Raw genomic sequence first — 15458 nt, 5'->3', positions numbered from 1 at the left:
TAATTTCTCTCTCGGGGCCTCTGGAAATTTGTGGGCCCTGGGCACGTGCCTCCCGTTTCCCCGTTTGACGTGCGAGAAACAGGCCCGGGTTGAACCGGGTAACACCCTCTATAGATAAGTCCGAACCGGGTCGGTTCATGCGTGAAGATGATACTGACACCACATCAAGTCCTGGTCCGTGGGCAGGACGGGGGGGGGGGGAATCAGGGGTCATTCTAGGACAGGAGGTACATAACCCGGACCCCTGGTGGGTCGTCAGAGAGATCTCAGGATGGTCCACGAGCTTGGATGGCAAGACAATAAACGCAAAATATTATTCCGTGAAGGGCGCAAAATGATGACCCATCGTTCCCGTGGCGTTCATTTCATCAGCACGAGGAGGGGGGGGGGCGGTGCGTGGGAAAACAAAAGGTTAAGAACTCCCTGTTCTAGGATATGGGAGTCGTTGTTAACGGGTACACAATGGTATAAATCAATCTATTAGAGTTTCGTGGTTGACCGTAATCCTAAGATCTAAAAATGCCATCCGAATGTCCAAAAACGACGGATATTTCCGGTGATATCAAAGCCAACAATCGGCTGTTTTTTAAATAATCGCCAACAAGGACTTGATTCAACATTGTTAAAACAAAAACAAAGATCCCGGCAAGGAGCCTACTTAATTTTCGAGCCTATTCAATTTTCCAACATGTATAATTGGGGGGGGGGGCGTTTAATTTTTGACAAAGGGACCATTATATGCGTCACGGAACTCACGTAAGTAAATACAGTTAAAAATGAAATTATTTGTCTATTTATTTATCATATGTCTCCGAAAAGAGGGGGGGGGGGTTTGACCCAGACGCTAGGGAAAAAATTCTCAACGCAATTATTATTATTATTATTATCATTATTATTTTAGAATAATGAATACGCGTATGGAACAACAACTACAATCAGCCTGAACAGGATCCATAGACACGTTTAGAGATTATCCATCATTCGTGTAATAGACATCAAGCGAAAGCGACGAAGGAGGGGGGGGGGGGGCATTGAATCCATTACATCGCATTAGTTTCGAGACGTCCACGCTAGATGGCTCTCCGCGGCCTTCGTTCCATTACTGTTGTTATTATTTTCGTGCCGGACGAAATCACGTGATCAACCGGGCATCCGTTTTCGACGTCTGTAGGAAATTCCCGAACAGGTAATTTATGAAAGAAAAGAAAAATGAATTTTTTTTTTCCATTTTTTTCTCTTTTTTTTGTTTTTCATCACGAGCATCTTCGTGAACGAAGGGGAGGGGGGGGGGATTTTAACACCTTTGGGGCTGTTGGACTTGGCGACTTATCGCCAAAATCAAAAATGTTTTATCGCAAGATTTATTGCATCGTAAAAATTGATATACAGTCGACGCTGCTCTTATTATAATAACGGATAATGTTATCATTCGGGTGTTGTTATCATTTTTCAAAGAACGGAACGGACCAATATCATAATATGGGGAAAATTCGTTTATAGTTATCGGGACTTCGGACAATGTAACCTTTTTTTTCCCCGTTGAAATTTTCTTTTGTGCATTCTGAAGCTAAGGTTAGTAGTATGGAAATGGGCAATCTCGTGCAGGGCCGTCTTAAGATCATCATGGGCCCCCGGGCCGTGCCCGGGTGGGCCCATGCCTTAAGACGGCCCTGCTCTCGTGTTAAATTTTTACTAAAAAGTGGGCGCTCTCATGATACATTCTATACTGCTAATGTTTAACCGAACTTAAGTTATAAGTAATTGTTAATAAGTTGATAAGTTATAGTTATCAGGCTGAAAAACTATTTAGGAGGCTTTAAGGTGTTCTCTGCACCCCCCCCCCCGCTCTTGTTGACAAACAAATCCGTACTTGATGTTGTAATCGGGCCGTACTATTCGTCGTGATTCATTCACGTGTGAAGCTGCTTCTGCAATGGCCTTCCTATACTGAAGGCATATGACGAAAAAAAAAAGTTTCTTTCCTTCAGTTCTTGATCAGTTTCTTTCAGTTGACTGGATTTAAATTTCTTTTTCCAAGAGTCTTTCTGAAGGGATCTGTGAAAAATATTGTACACAGGGGAGCTTAGTTGGCTATAGCCCAGGGCAGCAAGCACAGAGGGGCGGGAAATTTGAGGAATGAATGGGAAAGAAAATTGGCAGAATGGGAGAAGGGCGGCAATTTTTTTTTGTATACCCCTCAATAAATCCGCCTCCGCCTAAAGAGCTAGGGGCTAGTTCAGTGAGCGAACAAAAAGTGACTTGGAGAGTTTGCAAGCACGGGAGTGAGCAAAAAGGTTACCCAGAGTGCCTGCAGGCTTGTGAATGATCAAAAGAGAGAGGATAAAAGCATGTCAATGGCCAAAATAATGACCCACAGAGCGAGTGACAAGGTCAGTGACTAACCTATAGCGTGTGCAACCATGTGAGTGACCTAGAGAGTGTAAAAGCATGTCAATGACCAAAAGAGTGATCTAGAGCAGTGGTTCTCAACCTTTTCAAGCCCGCGGCCCGGTTTCATTCATTTTTGTGAGTTGGAGGCCCGGCCAAACACACGACCAACGGAAAATAAATGAGGAAAAATGAAACGGCTAATCACTCGCAGCCCGGTAGGAATAATATCAGGGCCTGGTACCGAGCAGCGGCCCGGCGGTTGAGAAACACTGGTCTAGAGCATGTACAAGCTTGTGGATGATCAGAAGAACAACCTCGAGCATGTGTAAACGTGTAAATGATCAAAAGAGTGACTCAGCAAAGAACCATGTCAGAGAGCAATCAAAAGAGTGACCTAGAGCGTGTGCAAGCATGTGAGCGACCAAAATAGTGTGAAAGCATGTCAATGATCAAAAGAGTGATCAAGAGCATGTGCAAACTTGTAAATGATCAAAATAGTGACATAGAGTGCGCGCAAGACACGAATGACCAAAAGAGGGAGTGTGAATCGACCTCAACGCGAGCTGGCTGCACAAGTGAAAGTGTGTACGGGTAATATCGGAGGATATTTCGCATGATCCAGGACGAACAACCAACGATCCTGTGGTTTCAAATCCCGTTATCTCATACTCCGAAGGTTTTTAACATTCAATAGACATTTTCAAATCCTCTTCCGATATTTCCTTAGAGCAGTTACTGCGGAATTTCTGTTTTTGTAAAACAATTTAACCAAGAAAGTGTGATCTCGTAAATCATTGTGAGCAGCAAACACTTTGAGAAACAAGATCTCAGCGAATGTTTCTAGGTTTTATAACAGCTGCTGCGTGACATAACATAAATTTAAATATTTACTACAGGTATTCAAAGTGAAACGCCCTCTGGTGGCAACATGTGAAACTATTTGTTTCCTCCCTGAAACAAATTCCCATCACTTCATGAAGTCCTCCACAAAATTTCACAATTTTCTGATGGCTGGTTTCGAATGTAGGCTACTTTAAAATAGAGTCTTTTAATTATGGACGCCCCTGTACATTAGACAGTTCCATTCTAACGCCTCACAATGACCGAATAACAAAAGTGCGGGATTTTAGCTCAATGGAAAAAAAAGTCCCGTTAAAAAAATATATATATATGGAAAACGATTCTGAACATTTTGCAACCAATTATGCGAGGAAAGAAAAACAGAGTTGTCCCGTTTTACCGATACCCGTTTACCATTCGTCTACGACCACATGGGATGTGTGGCCACCGTATGTGCAAACGGACTTTCTTAAGATTTTATCATTCGGTCATGAGTCCCGATGTGATCATAAAAAGCGGCGTGGGCTGTATATCTCGCTCTATTTTCAACAATATCTAGAATAATTTTTGCTGTATTTTTAGTGTTTATTAAAGTGTTATTTTTATCTGCTCCAATTGTCACAAAATTTAGGCGACATCAATCAGTTTTTTCTTGGATTTCGATCGAACACCAGCCAAGATGGGTTCCAATGTGAGTCTTTATCGGCAGGGCCCATCTTTTAATAGCATCGGATGACCATGGGAAGAACAATGCACTGAGGTCCCCACAAGTTTGACACAATGGATGCTAATTGCTATATCCGAGGTGTTGAATTAATCTATTGAAATTGCTAATTACTACATTTATTAACACATAATCATAATACAGGACGATTACACAACCACGTAATATGATATTCATAACACAAGACCCCGGCCGTTCTTAGGTGAACCGATTCGTTGTGATAAGAAAGCTCTGTATATATCAACCTGCCACGATTGATAATTATCAATTGCGTTATGTGAATTATAAATGACAATTATAGTTGTCAATTATAATTGACACCAAACCCCAATACTCATGGCTATCGGTGATCAACCGCATAAGTTGTGCCGGAAACGTGAGTGTGTGTACCGAACAGTCTGAGTGTGCATCTTAGAGTTGTGTCTGATTTTTCAATGCTTCCATCTACAGAAGAGCATCGATTATCCGAAAGAATTAAGGACTGGGGGTGTTCGGATAATCGATCATTCACGTGGAAAAAAATTGTATCAGCGTCATAGAAGCAATATGGCACAAAGAAACGGTGATATTAAACACAAAACTGTATGCATTTTGTGTCACACGTCTTACAAATAACACAGAGAACTGACTATCCTAGTTTGACAAGTTCAAAATGGTCATTAAAGTAGGCCTACAGTCATGGCCCCCACATCCTGGAGCAGGGCCCCTAGGCTGGGATCAGACTTTCTTCGGGCCCCTTCTATAGTTAATTTATAGCGTGAAAAAGCAAAAAAATGATGAAAATAGTCCCGGGTCGCAGGGCAAGAGCCCCGCCAATGTGGGAGCCCGTGCTTACAGTTAAGGAAAAGAAGTACAAAATTTTCTTTTGCCGCTAGATATCGTAAACATTTTAAAGACAGCAATTGGACAGCATCACATTCTTCTTGTTGTTCTAACCACCTCATGGCCGTCTCAAGGCAGTGAGTTTGCCGACTGGAGCGCTTTCGGTTAACCGATGTTTCGGTTGATCAGTATTCGGGTAATCGATACTCTGTATTTCAAATTTCGAGTGAAGTGTTTGAATATTTGTACCATTGTAGGGCTGCTGCTCTCTGCGGTGAGACTTTTTAACGGGGAGATCGGCTCGCATTCGTGCCTTGGGAACCACAGAAAACCAACTTCAGCCGACAACCACTGCTCAAACGGGGAGAGGGGGCGGGGCGAACCCAGGTCCTTGCACAATGCGAGTCCGTCACTATGACTACTCGACAGACACAGCGACCACTCGACAAATATATAACGGTTTCTCTTCAACGATGGCATTTGAAACGCTTTCCAATGACTTCTATTCGTCAACAATGCCTTTCGGTTTCAGTATGATTATTCAGAAAAAATGTTTTTTCCATCGAACATGTGACATGATTGTTTAAAATAAAATGACTATCATCTTTTCCAACAATGACTTTCGGAATGACTATTTAGAATATAATGGCTGTCACCTTTTTTAACAATGGCTTTCGGTATAGTTATACCGAAGAGTATCAGATCAGCTGTGTCATCTATCAACAATGGCTTTCTGTATAGTATGTCTTCTATTCAGACCAAAATAGTTGTCTTCTTTTCAACATGGCTTTCGGTATGATTGTTCAGAATAAAATGATTTTCATTTTTCGCAACAATGACTTCCTGCATGATTGTTCAGAATAGAATAGATTACCTTTTAGACAACCGCTTTCTCGTTCAGGGCCATCTCAAGAGAATCATGGGCCCCTGGACAAAGTAATTTTTCTAAGCCCCCCCCCCCCCCAACAGACATACATTTTTCTCTCTTTAAAATTTACACTCAAAAAGTTTAACCAGATCTCATTGTCACGAGTCCCCTCGGGTCGCGCCCGGGTGGGCCATTGTATTGAGACGACACTGCTTCCGTTGTAAATTTTCGCGGTGTACGTTCCCAAATTTCCATTGCTTCGGCAGAAGTTACGCATCCATCAGCTGACAGCAGGAGAACTTAAACCACGATCGCCCTGTACATAAACGTAAAATTTATAGTTACCAAAAAAAAGAAGAACCTGTTTGTTGGCGTGATTTTTTTGGCGAGATTTCTCAGACAACATCATTTAACATTGACGCAATAGACGCAATACCAGAACACAAAAACCACTCCCTTCCTTCCTTCCTTTCGTCTCTTGATGAAACAAGTGGGAAAAGACAAGAGACTAAGAAAAAAAACCAACATAAAAAACCATCATAAACACGCGAGACAAGTTCCCCGGTGTGCCAGGTTAAAAGTCACTTCACTCTCTCTGATTGGTCAGAAGGACGTGCCAATAAAGCAGCCTCGACTAGAAATCGCATAAACGCGTGCATAAACTCCACGCGAAAATTGACAACACAGACGACAAGATCAAAGAGATACGCCAAGTCGCGTACGCGCCTTTCCAAACAAAAAAGACCAACTGTCCTATTCCGAATTTGTCCGAGTGGCTTCCGTATTATGTAAAAGAGGTGTATTTCTCCTCCACGACGAGATTGTCTCTAAACAATTTTTCCAAAAAATCGTTCCCAGCTGGACAACTTGAGTACTTGGCGGCGGACGATGGGCAGCATACTGTCGCACTGGCACCACGACAGTACGGACCGGCAGTTGACGATACACGTGACCACAGGCGACCGCAGGGGCGCCGGAACTGACGCTAACGTCTGGATATTTGTGTACGACGAGAACGATCAGAAGACGGACAAGATCAAACTCGGACACACTCTCAAAAATGACCACGAGAGGGGGTCCGTCTGTACCTATGCGGCCTGCTCTGGTAATGGATTCGCTCTGCCGTATAAGGTAAATTTTCACTTTTTTTTGTTTTGTTTCAAAGATCGGAGTAGTTTTTACGGTTAAGCCCGTTTCATATTTCTTTTTGAAAGAAATCAATCAATTACATATGAATGTTAAAGACATGCATTCGAGTTACGAGTATCTCAAGTTAAGAGCAGAAAATTATCACTAAAAATGCATAGGTTTACGCAGGATTTGGTGGTGTTGGGTGTCGAAATGTTTTCCTTCTGAAGGGGTGCGGAGTTACGTTTTTTCCTGGAAAATAACACAGTTTAATCTCGGCTCAGAGCACTGGCGTACGCAATAGGTTCTAATCCCTTTGCGTACGCCACTGCTCAAATATCCAACTTATTCATAGAATAAAGTGTACTTTAACGTGCTGATTGTTTTTTGTACCTGTGACTAAGACAGGCGCGTCTATATCAGGCATCTTCAATCCGTTACTCGCGAAAAGAGAAATGCTTAAAAAACGAAATGAAAAGTGCTTTTATAAATAAATTATTTATGAAAGAAATAACTTCAGAAACTGAAAGAGGAAAAATAATTTAAAAAATAAATGAAAGAAATAATTTCAAGAATGAAATGAAAGAAATGATTTCAAAAATGAAATGAAAGAAATAATTTCAAGAATGAAATGAAAGAAATAATTTCAAGAATGAAATGAAAGAAATAATTTCAAGAATGAAATGAAAGAAATGATTTCATAATCGATGAAAATTCATAATTTGAAGAACAATTCTTTAATTGATTAAAGAAAAATGTCATAACTTTAGAGAAAATTTCAGAACGGATGAGAGAAATATTTTTAGAATTATTGGAATAATTTTAGAATTAATGAGAGAAATGATTTTTAATGAAAAAATGATAATTTTTTTGGATGAATACAATTTTTCAACAATTCAGGGGCTCCTGTTTGACTCAGGTCTTCAAACAGCTGTCCCATCCGTAAAGACACCACAGTATATCGTATGAAGTTCCTTGTGCATCTAAATACAGATTTAGAAAGAAACAGATTTAGATACTAGATTTCAGAATTAATCAAAAAAAGATTCCAGAATATTGGAAAAAAATGATTTTAGAACTATTTAAAATTCAGAACTAATAGAAAAAAGAATAGTTTCAGAATTGTTTAAATTCAGAATTAATCAGAAAAAGAGTTCAGAATTAATCAAAAAAATGATTTCAGAATTATTGGAAAAAAATGATTTCAGAATTATTGAAAATTCAGAACTAATAGAAAAAAAAATAGTTTCAGAATTTTTTTAAATTCAGAATTAATCAGAAAAGTGATTTCAGAATCAACCGAAAAAAGATTTCAGAATTATTTGAAAAAAAGATTTGAGAATTATTTGAAAAAAATGATTTGAGAATTATTTGAAAAAATGATTTCAGAATTATTTGAAAAAATGATTTCAGAATTATTTGAAAAAATGATTTGAGAATTATTAGAAATTCAGAACTAATAGAAAAAAGAATAGTTCCAGAATTTTTTAAAATTCAGAATTAAAAAAAGACTTCAGAATTAATTAAAAAAAGATTTCAGAACTATCGGAAAAAAATGTGTGTGATTACAGAATTATTTAAAATTCAAAACTAATAGAAAAAGAATAGTTTAAGAATTGTTTAAAATTCAGAATTAATCAGAAAAATTATTTCAGAATTAATAAAAAAAGAGATTACAGAATTAATCAAAAAAGATTTCAGAATTATTGGAAAAAAATGATTTCAGAATTATTTAAAATTAGAATTAATAGAAAAAGAATAGTTCCAGAATTTTTTTAAATTCAAAATTAATAAGAAAAATGATTTCAGAATTAATCAGAAAAACATTTTCAGAATTATTGGAAAAAATGATTTGAGAATTATTAGAAATTCAGAACTAACGGAAAAAAAATAGTTTCAGAATTGTTTAAAATTCAGAATTAATCAAAAAAATTATTCCAGAATTATTTAAAATTCAAAATCAATTCGAAAAATGGTATCAGAACTATTGAAAATACAGAATTAATCAGGGAAATAAGTTCAGCATTATTGATAAAAGTTAAGAATTATTGAAAGAAAAGGAAATTCACAATTATGAGAAAGAAAGACACGCAAATATTTCTTGCACGAAAAACGAACTAATGAAAGGAATCTATTTAATGACCGAAAGAATTACACATTATTTCACAGTCAATGAAAGTTGCAATTTAAAAATTAATGAGAGAAATATTTTTAGAATTATACCGAAGGGGGTGGGGGGGGGGATAATTAAAAAAAATGAGTGAAAAAACCTTCAACAAATTAGAAAGGGGTCCTTATTTGACTCGTGATCTTGGGTCTAACCCCTGTTGGCGTACCAATTTAAAAACCGCCGCAAAACCAGTGTCTCTCCTCTTTTTTCCGAATCGAGTGACCACTTTTACGTAATATCATGAATATTATGTAACAGATGGCAGCTCTCTACTCTCCAATCACGATTATGGTGCAAGGCTGAAATCAAGAAACGATCCATCCCCAAATAATATCTTTTTATTAGCAGTTTGTTTTCCTATTTCAGGATCATAACCACAATAATTATTGACATTTCATCCACTTATTACCCCTTCATTTGAAGCATCTTGTGGTTTGTTTCGTATAACGATGATGCAATTATATATCATCATATCGAAAGCTATCATTATGTGCTTTCAATATTTTTGGTTAAATATAGAAACAAATATAAACAATTCTACACACGATGTAATAACATGGGGAGGGAAGAGAGAGAATACACATAACCACAGCATTGTAAACTGAGTTATATGTCGACTTGCTCGGTCTTTCTAGTGAATGGTCAGGGTTGCAACTATGAAAGGGCAGATGGGTCTGATGCCCTGGCGCCGTGTGTTTACTCTTTGTTTTTCAAAATGATGTGAAGTGGGCACAAAAGTGGATGCTTGCCCTGGACGACAGAATTAATTTGCGCCCTTAATAATGGTCACTGTATTTCGCATATACGTTATTACGTAGTATGTATATTGCGTCCTGCATGTTTCAACTACACAATAACCACCATAATCGGATTCTAGGAAAGATGCAGGTGCTGTAGCCAAAAAAGAAAAATTGTTTTTATAACACTAGCATAGAGTCTGCACATAGTAAATTTGACCATGAGAACCGGTCACGTGACCCTACGAAGAAAGAAATAAAGAAACTAAACGAACCAGTCTTAAGGAATTTCTCAGAGTTCCTGTCTTCTTCTTCTTCTTATCAAATACGGGATCGTATTTCAAACACGATAAACGATAATGGACCGAGATAATTTTTATTTTGATGGTTTACCTTCATATTCGACCAATCGGAGCAGCTCATTTAGATCACGCAATAGACTTAAATTTTCATTTCTGAAGTTTCAATTCACACCTTGAATTCGATAATGCGATGGTCGTTTGATAAGTAAGGTACAAGAAAACGGTGTTTATCTTTTTCTTTTGGAAAAATTCTATCCTATTTTTCAACATAGCTCCACACGTTTTTGTTTTAATGATGTTCAAATTTATACGAAGGTCAAATTTATACAACTAGCAACTAGCTATAACACCCGGCGCTGCCCGCGGGTTTTCTCCAATTACTGGGAGGATTGAAAAAGTGACAAACCATTATAAAGACATTGATTCATATACTGGGACCATTAAACAAGTGACAAACCGTTGTAAAGGCACGTGCACGACTGAAACGCATTGCTAGTATGCACGGTAACCAATCTTGGACGTTTCATCCGCAGGGATGTTCTTTAAAATTTCCCAGAATTATCTCCAATTATCATCTGACCCTTGTTGAAGTAGACTTTGTAGCCATTGCCTTAAAAATTGTGGCGATCATTTTTCCACTTTGCCTTGTTTGATGCAAGAAGTATCGTATCCCGAGATGTGTAAGGATGCATTCCCCCATCGTTTGTCCAAGATTTTGTAACGGCCATACCAGGTCTAGGGATCTGTCATCGTTTCTAAAAACTCTGAATATGATAACAGTATTGACGAGGAGCTAGCCACCTCTGACTTGGATGACTAATAAATGCCAGGAGCTTGGGTAATAAGAATTATACATGTTGAAATGTGCGTGTACATGTTGAAATGTGCATGTACATGTTGTGAACCTAACGTGAAGTTTTTTCTGTGTAAGGTTTGTTATGTGTGGTGCGGTCACCCAGGGCCGCAACTAGGGGGAGCAGGCGGGTCTTGTGCCCCGGGTGCTGGACCAGAGGAGGCGCAAATTTCATTCTCAAACCTTACTTTCAACATTAAAAGGAGGCGCCAAAATGCGCACTTGGCCCGGGTGACCAAGCATCTAGTTGCGGCCCTGCTGCCACCAATTTTTCTAATTATGAGTGAAGTGTAATGATTGATTAATTGTATCGTCTCAGGCTTGTAGTTCTCTGTGGCGAGACAGTTCTTTTCTTGAAGTTGGGAACCACAGCCCCTTGGCAGTACTGGAATCACTGCCACATCTGAACCACCCCCCTCCCGGCAGGGCCGTCTTAAGAGCATCACGGGCCCCCGGGCCAAGTGATTTTTCTGAGGCCCTACCTCGCAAATTATCGAAAAAGTGAACTACTTCTCATTTTTCTGAGGCCCCCTATTCTCTTGAGGCCCCCGGCAAATGTCATAATGTTACAGGATTGCATGAGGCAATAGCATGTTTATCCATACGCGGAATCGTGATAATGTGTGTGTGTGTTAAGATACTCTGCTGTAAAATCCGAGTTCACAGAAATCGGTTTAGTCACCTAAGTACAGGGTAGTCTTAAGAACATCATAGGCCCTCGGACTAAATATTTTCATGAGCCCCCTGCCAAGGTCGTTTTAAGAGCATCATGGGCCCACGGGCCAAGTGATTTTTCTGAGGTCCCAACTTACAAATTCTTGAAAAATTTAATTACTTCTCATCTTTCTGAGGCCACTCTCCTCGTGAGGTGCCCGGGTGGGCCCATGCGTTAATTAAGACGACACTGCCCCCCTGCCCCCCAACCTGGCTAGTTATGTTTACGTGCTACTCTCGAAAATATTAACCAGATTTCATTTCCATGAGGACCCTTCTGCACTGTCTCGGTGGACCGCCATGTGTTAAGACGGCCCTGTCTAAGTACTAATTAGAACGAGTGCATTATCCTATTACTGGAAAAGTAAGGGAGTATTGCAAAACGGATAGGCTATAGCAGTGACGTCGTAGTCGGAGTGAAGCTCCTGGAAATTTGAATTTCAGAAATCATCATCTCCTACGTAAAGTTCGAGAAGCCGAGCACCCACAGATGCAAAACGCTTCCGACGCTCCTGTTTCCATTCTTTGTGCTTTATTGGCTACTATAAGTGTTTTTCACCCTCTAACCTTGAAATGTAATCGGATAAGGTCTATGTAACATTGGTAAATTTTCAGGAAATGGATGCGACAGGATTCGAAGAAGAAACGTCGTAACACGAGGTAGACGAAATTTTACTTCAGGTAGATGATTTCACTGCCGTATTCGAATGGATTATGAAATTTGGGCTGAATCAATCCCTGATCGTGACTTCTTCACTACCGATACTGAAACCGCGGATGAGTATTCTTACGCGTGTTCTGTCTCATAGAAAACTTCGACACTATATCGAGTTATAAATTTGTGTACTTTTTTCCCCCCCGATTCAGGTTGAGTTCTGGAGGGACGCATTCGGTTTCGCCCACAGCTGGTTCTTGGAAAAGATCGAAGTCGAGGACCACGTGCACGAGACCGTACACATATTCCCAGTTCACAGGTGGATAAGGCCCCACAAGCACTACGTCATCCGTGAGTTCGACTGCTGCTTGCCTCAGTTCGACGAGCATGAGGACCAACGACGAACAGAACTGAAGGATTACCGACGGATATACCAGTACGTGTTGAACATCGAGGATGGACCCGCTCAGGTAACAAGACCACAGAAACTCTTTACAATTCGAAACTCCAACAGATAAAGATTGTTTTCTATTTGAGAGGCAGAGTAGATTTGATTAATAAAATCTCAGCCCCCGGGAGGGGAAGGGGAGAGCTTTCTCACGGATTTCAAGTGAAGAATCATTTTGAAATCGGATGACTCTTTCTTAATCAACCTGAACACGAAAATCAATGACCATACACCTCGCTACACTTCCATCTTACATAAGGGACACCATCATATTCATATGATATTAAAAAAATTGAATATCTTTGGAAGTCAATAACGCCTAACTAAAATCGAAACAAGCGTTCCGAAAAGTGCTTTTACTACAGCACATTTACTGGCAAAAATCGGAATGTCCCGGAAAACCGGGCGGAAAACCTCCCCCCAAGGCGCGTCCGGGTGGGCCCATGCGTTAAAACGACACTGTCACTGACGTTGTCCCTTGAACTCCTGGCAGAACTTTGGCACGAGGCTGGACTGGGAGAGATTACGGCAACGGAATAAGTCCGTCGGCAGAGCTCTGACGCTCATGATCTCTTGGCAGAGACGGATTGATGTGGGTTTTGCCACCATTCTCTCATGCTACTCTAATTTTCATGACCACTCATTCCTCAAATTTGCTGCCCCCTCCGAAATTTCCGCCCTGGGCGGAAGGTCCCTGAGCTCTCCGAGCTCCCCCCCCGTAAGTACATCACTGCCCACAGATCTAACACATTTCCGACGCCCTTAATTCAAATGTAACGTGATTTGTGGGACTTGAAAATGAGGTCACACCTGATAAGAAGGCTTTCATTCGCGATGGGCAATTGTCCGATTTCCAGATATGAATACATGTATATGCTAATTATCCGGCCTTCGTAGACGACAGAACATGCTCACGCCGAACAGAAACAGGGAGAAAGCGAAACACAAAAACAAAACCGAAAGCAGCCAAATGTCGAACAGGGAAAAAGATCAACGAACGCTCGTGATTGGTCGAGAAAGCGGATTCCATGGCGGGGGATAACAAAGACTTTCACTGGTTTCGAAGAATTTCGTGCCCTCAAAAAAGAAAAGATTCTTATTTCTCTGAATAACTGCAAGATCAATTGCCAAATGTATAATTACAAAAAAGAAGAAGATGGAAGTGAAAAACTGACGACGTACCACGAGAGAAGAGAAAGAAAACGCACGTGTCCTTGGTGGAAATCAAGATGGCCGCGAGGTCGGCACGCAACTAAATACTATCTATCTCTTATCGGCTTCTGCAGTAACACTCCGTATTAGAACGGCCTACAAAAAATTAAATAAATAAAATTAATGCGAGAGAGAGAGGCCGTAACATGTAAGAATTATGCATGCGGTGATATTTGGTAATTGTGTTTTCCGATCACGTAACATGCTACTGCACTGCTCAATGAAGGGCTTTAGAGGGGAAGAGATGAATGCGTTATACGTGATTGTTGTCTGTTAATACAGTATTAATGCGTATAAATACCAACTGTTGATGTTTTATAAGCGGGAGAAATTTGACTGCACATCGCTTCATGCGTTTGCTTCCAACTGTGCGAGGCGGAATTCTAGTCTCTTCGTGAATTGGCTAACAGCAGTTCATAGAGAAATCGGTCGGTCACTTAATCTAAAATCTACTACTACTTATACAGGGTGGGCAAAAAGTAGAAACGTAGAAAAGTAGAAAAGTTCCGTAGAAACTTAAAAAATTCATGAAAACCGGAAACAACCGAAATAAAAACGGTTTGCTGGGTTAGCATCGCTAGGTCACGGGAATTTTTTTTAAGACGGGAAAAATAACTCGAAAAATAGCCAATAGGAGGCGCTGACATGCACAAGTCAAAGAAAAGATACGCAAATAACGAAAAGAACGCCCCCCAAATCATTTATAACAGCAGTATGTGTTCCACATAACCACCACCACCACCACAGGGGATAACACATTCCAGGCTCGTCACAAATCCGGCAACGGCAGGGTGCAGCGGGTCCACGTACACGGTTTACAACGGTGAACTGGTTGTGGAATAGGAGCGCGCAAGCTCTTATAACCGTCTCATTTGCATATTTCCACCAAAGTCACTCGTAACAGCGCCACCTATCGGCTGTTTTTGAGTTATTTTATTCCCGTCTTAAAAAAAATCCCGCGACCTAGCGATGCTAACCCTGCAAACCGTTTTTTATTTCGGTTATTTTTCCGGTTTTTATTCATTTTTCTACGGACTTTTTGCCCACCCTGTACAATACTAAACCATATCCACACATGCACCTCGTCTATGTTTCTCTGCGGAACTTCTAACGAATTGGTACATCTTGGAATGTGCTTGTACGTATTGTGAACCTAATGTGAAGTTTGTTTCTGTGTAATGTTGCCATCTATTTTTATAACTACAGATGGCAGACTGATCATCTGAAATGGCAGTCGGTCTGAAATGGTCGGTCACTTCATAAAGTGGCCAACATCTGAAATCTGGTGCAAAAATTCGCGAAGACACAAGTGACGTTGACCAAAATTTTGTTCTTAATATATAAATGGTGTTTGTCTCTCGCGAATAAACCACGACAGTATTTGAAAATAATAGCCGCTATGCGATCGTATGAGGATCGTGCTGCGCTCTCATAGCTAAATACAGATGGCAGTACTATGAAAAGTATTACACAGAAACAAACTTCACGTTAGGTTCACAACACTTACATGCACAGCTTCCACTAAGGCCCCGGTCATCCTCGACCACCTGCATATATATCTTCATTGAGACAGAGTTGCGGGCGGTGATCTGAT

The 15458-nt window shown here is 40.2% G+C and overlaps 1 protein-coding gene across 1 annotated transcript in view; it reads left to right on the top strand.

The window, feature by feature from the left end:
- Positions 1 to 6247: 6247 nt before the first annotated feature.
- LOC149070375 (allene oxide synthase-lipoxygenase protein-like) overlaps positions 6248 to 15458 on the top strand; it is a 41096-nt gene continuing 31885 nt past the window's right edge. The window contains exons 1-2 of the mRNA XM_089249684.1: positions 6248 to 6776; positions 12417 to 12674. Coding sequence (XP_089105810.1) covers positions 6534 to 6776; positions 12417 to 12674 — 501 coding nt within the window. The 5' untranslated portion in view covers positions 6248 to 6533. The remainder of the gene's footprint in view (positions 6777 to 12416; positions 12675 to 15458) is intronic.

This window comes from Pholcus phalangioides, unplaced genomic scaffold (assembly GCF_987345545.1).
Source record: "Pholcus phalangioides strain wild (caught in Gottingen) unplaced genomic scaffold, Ppha-v1.0 ptg000022l_1, whole genome shotgun sequence".
Taxonomy (NCBI): domain Eukaryota; kingdom Metazoa; phylum Arthropoda; class Arachnida; order Araneae; family Pholcidae; genus Pholcus; species Pholcus phalangioides.
The sequence above is the reverse complement of the archived record's forward strand: the minus strand, read 5'-3'. Positions and strand labels throughout refer to the sequence as shown.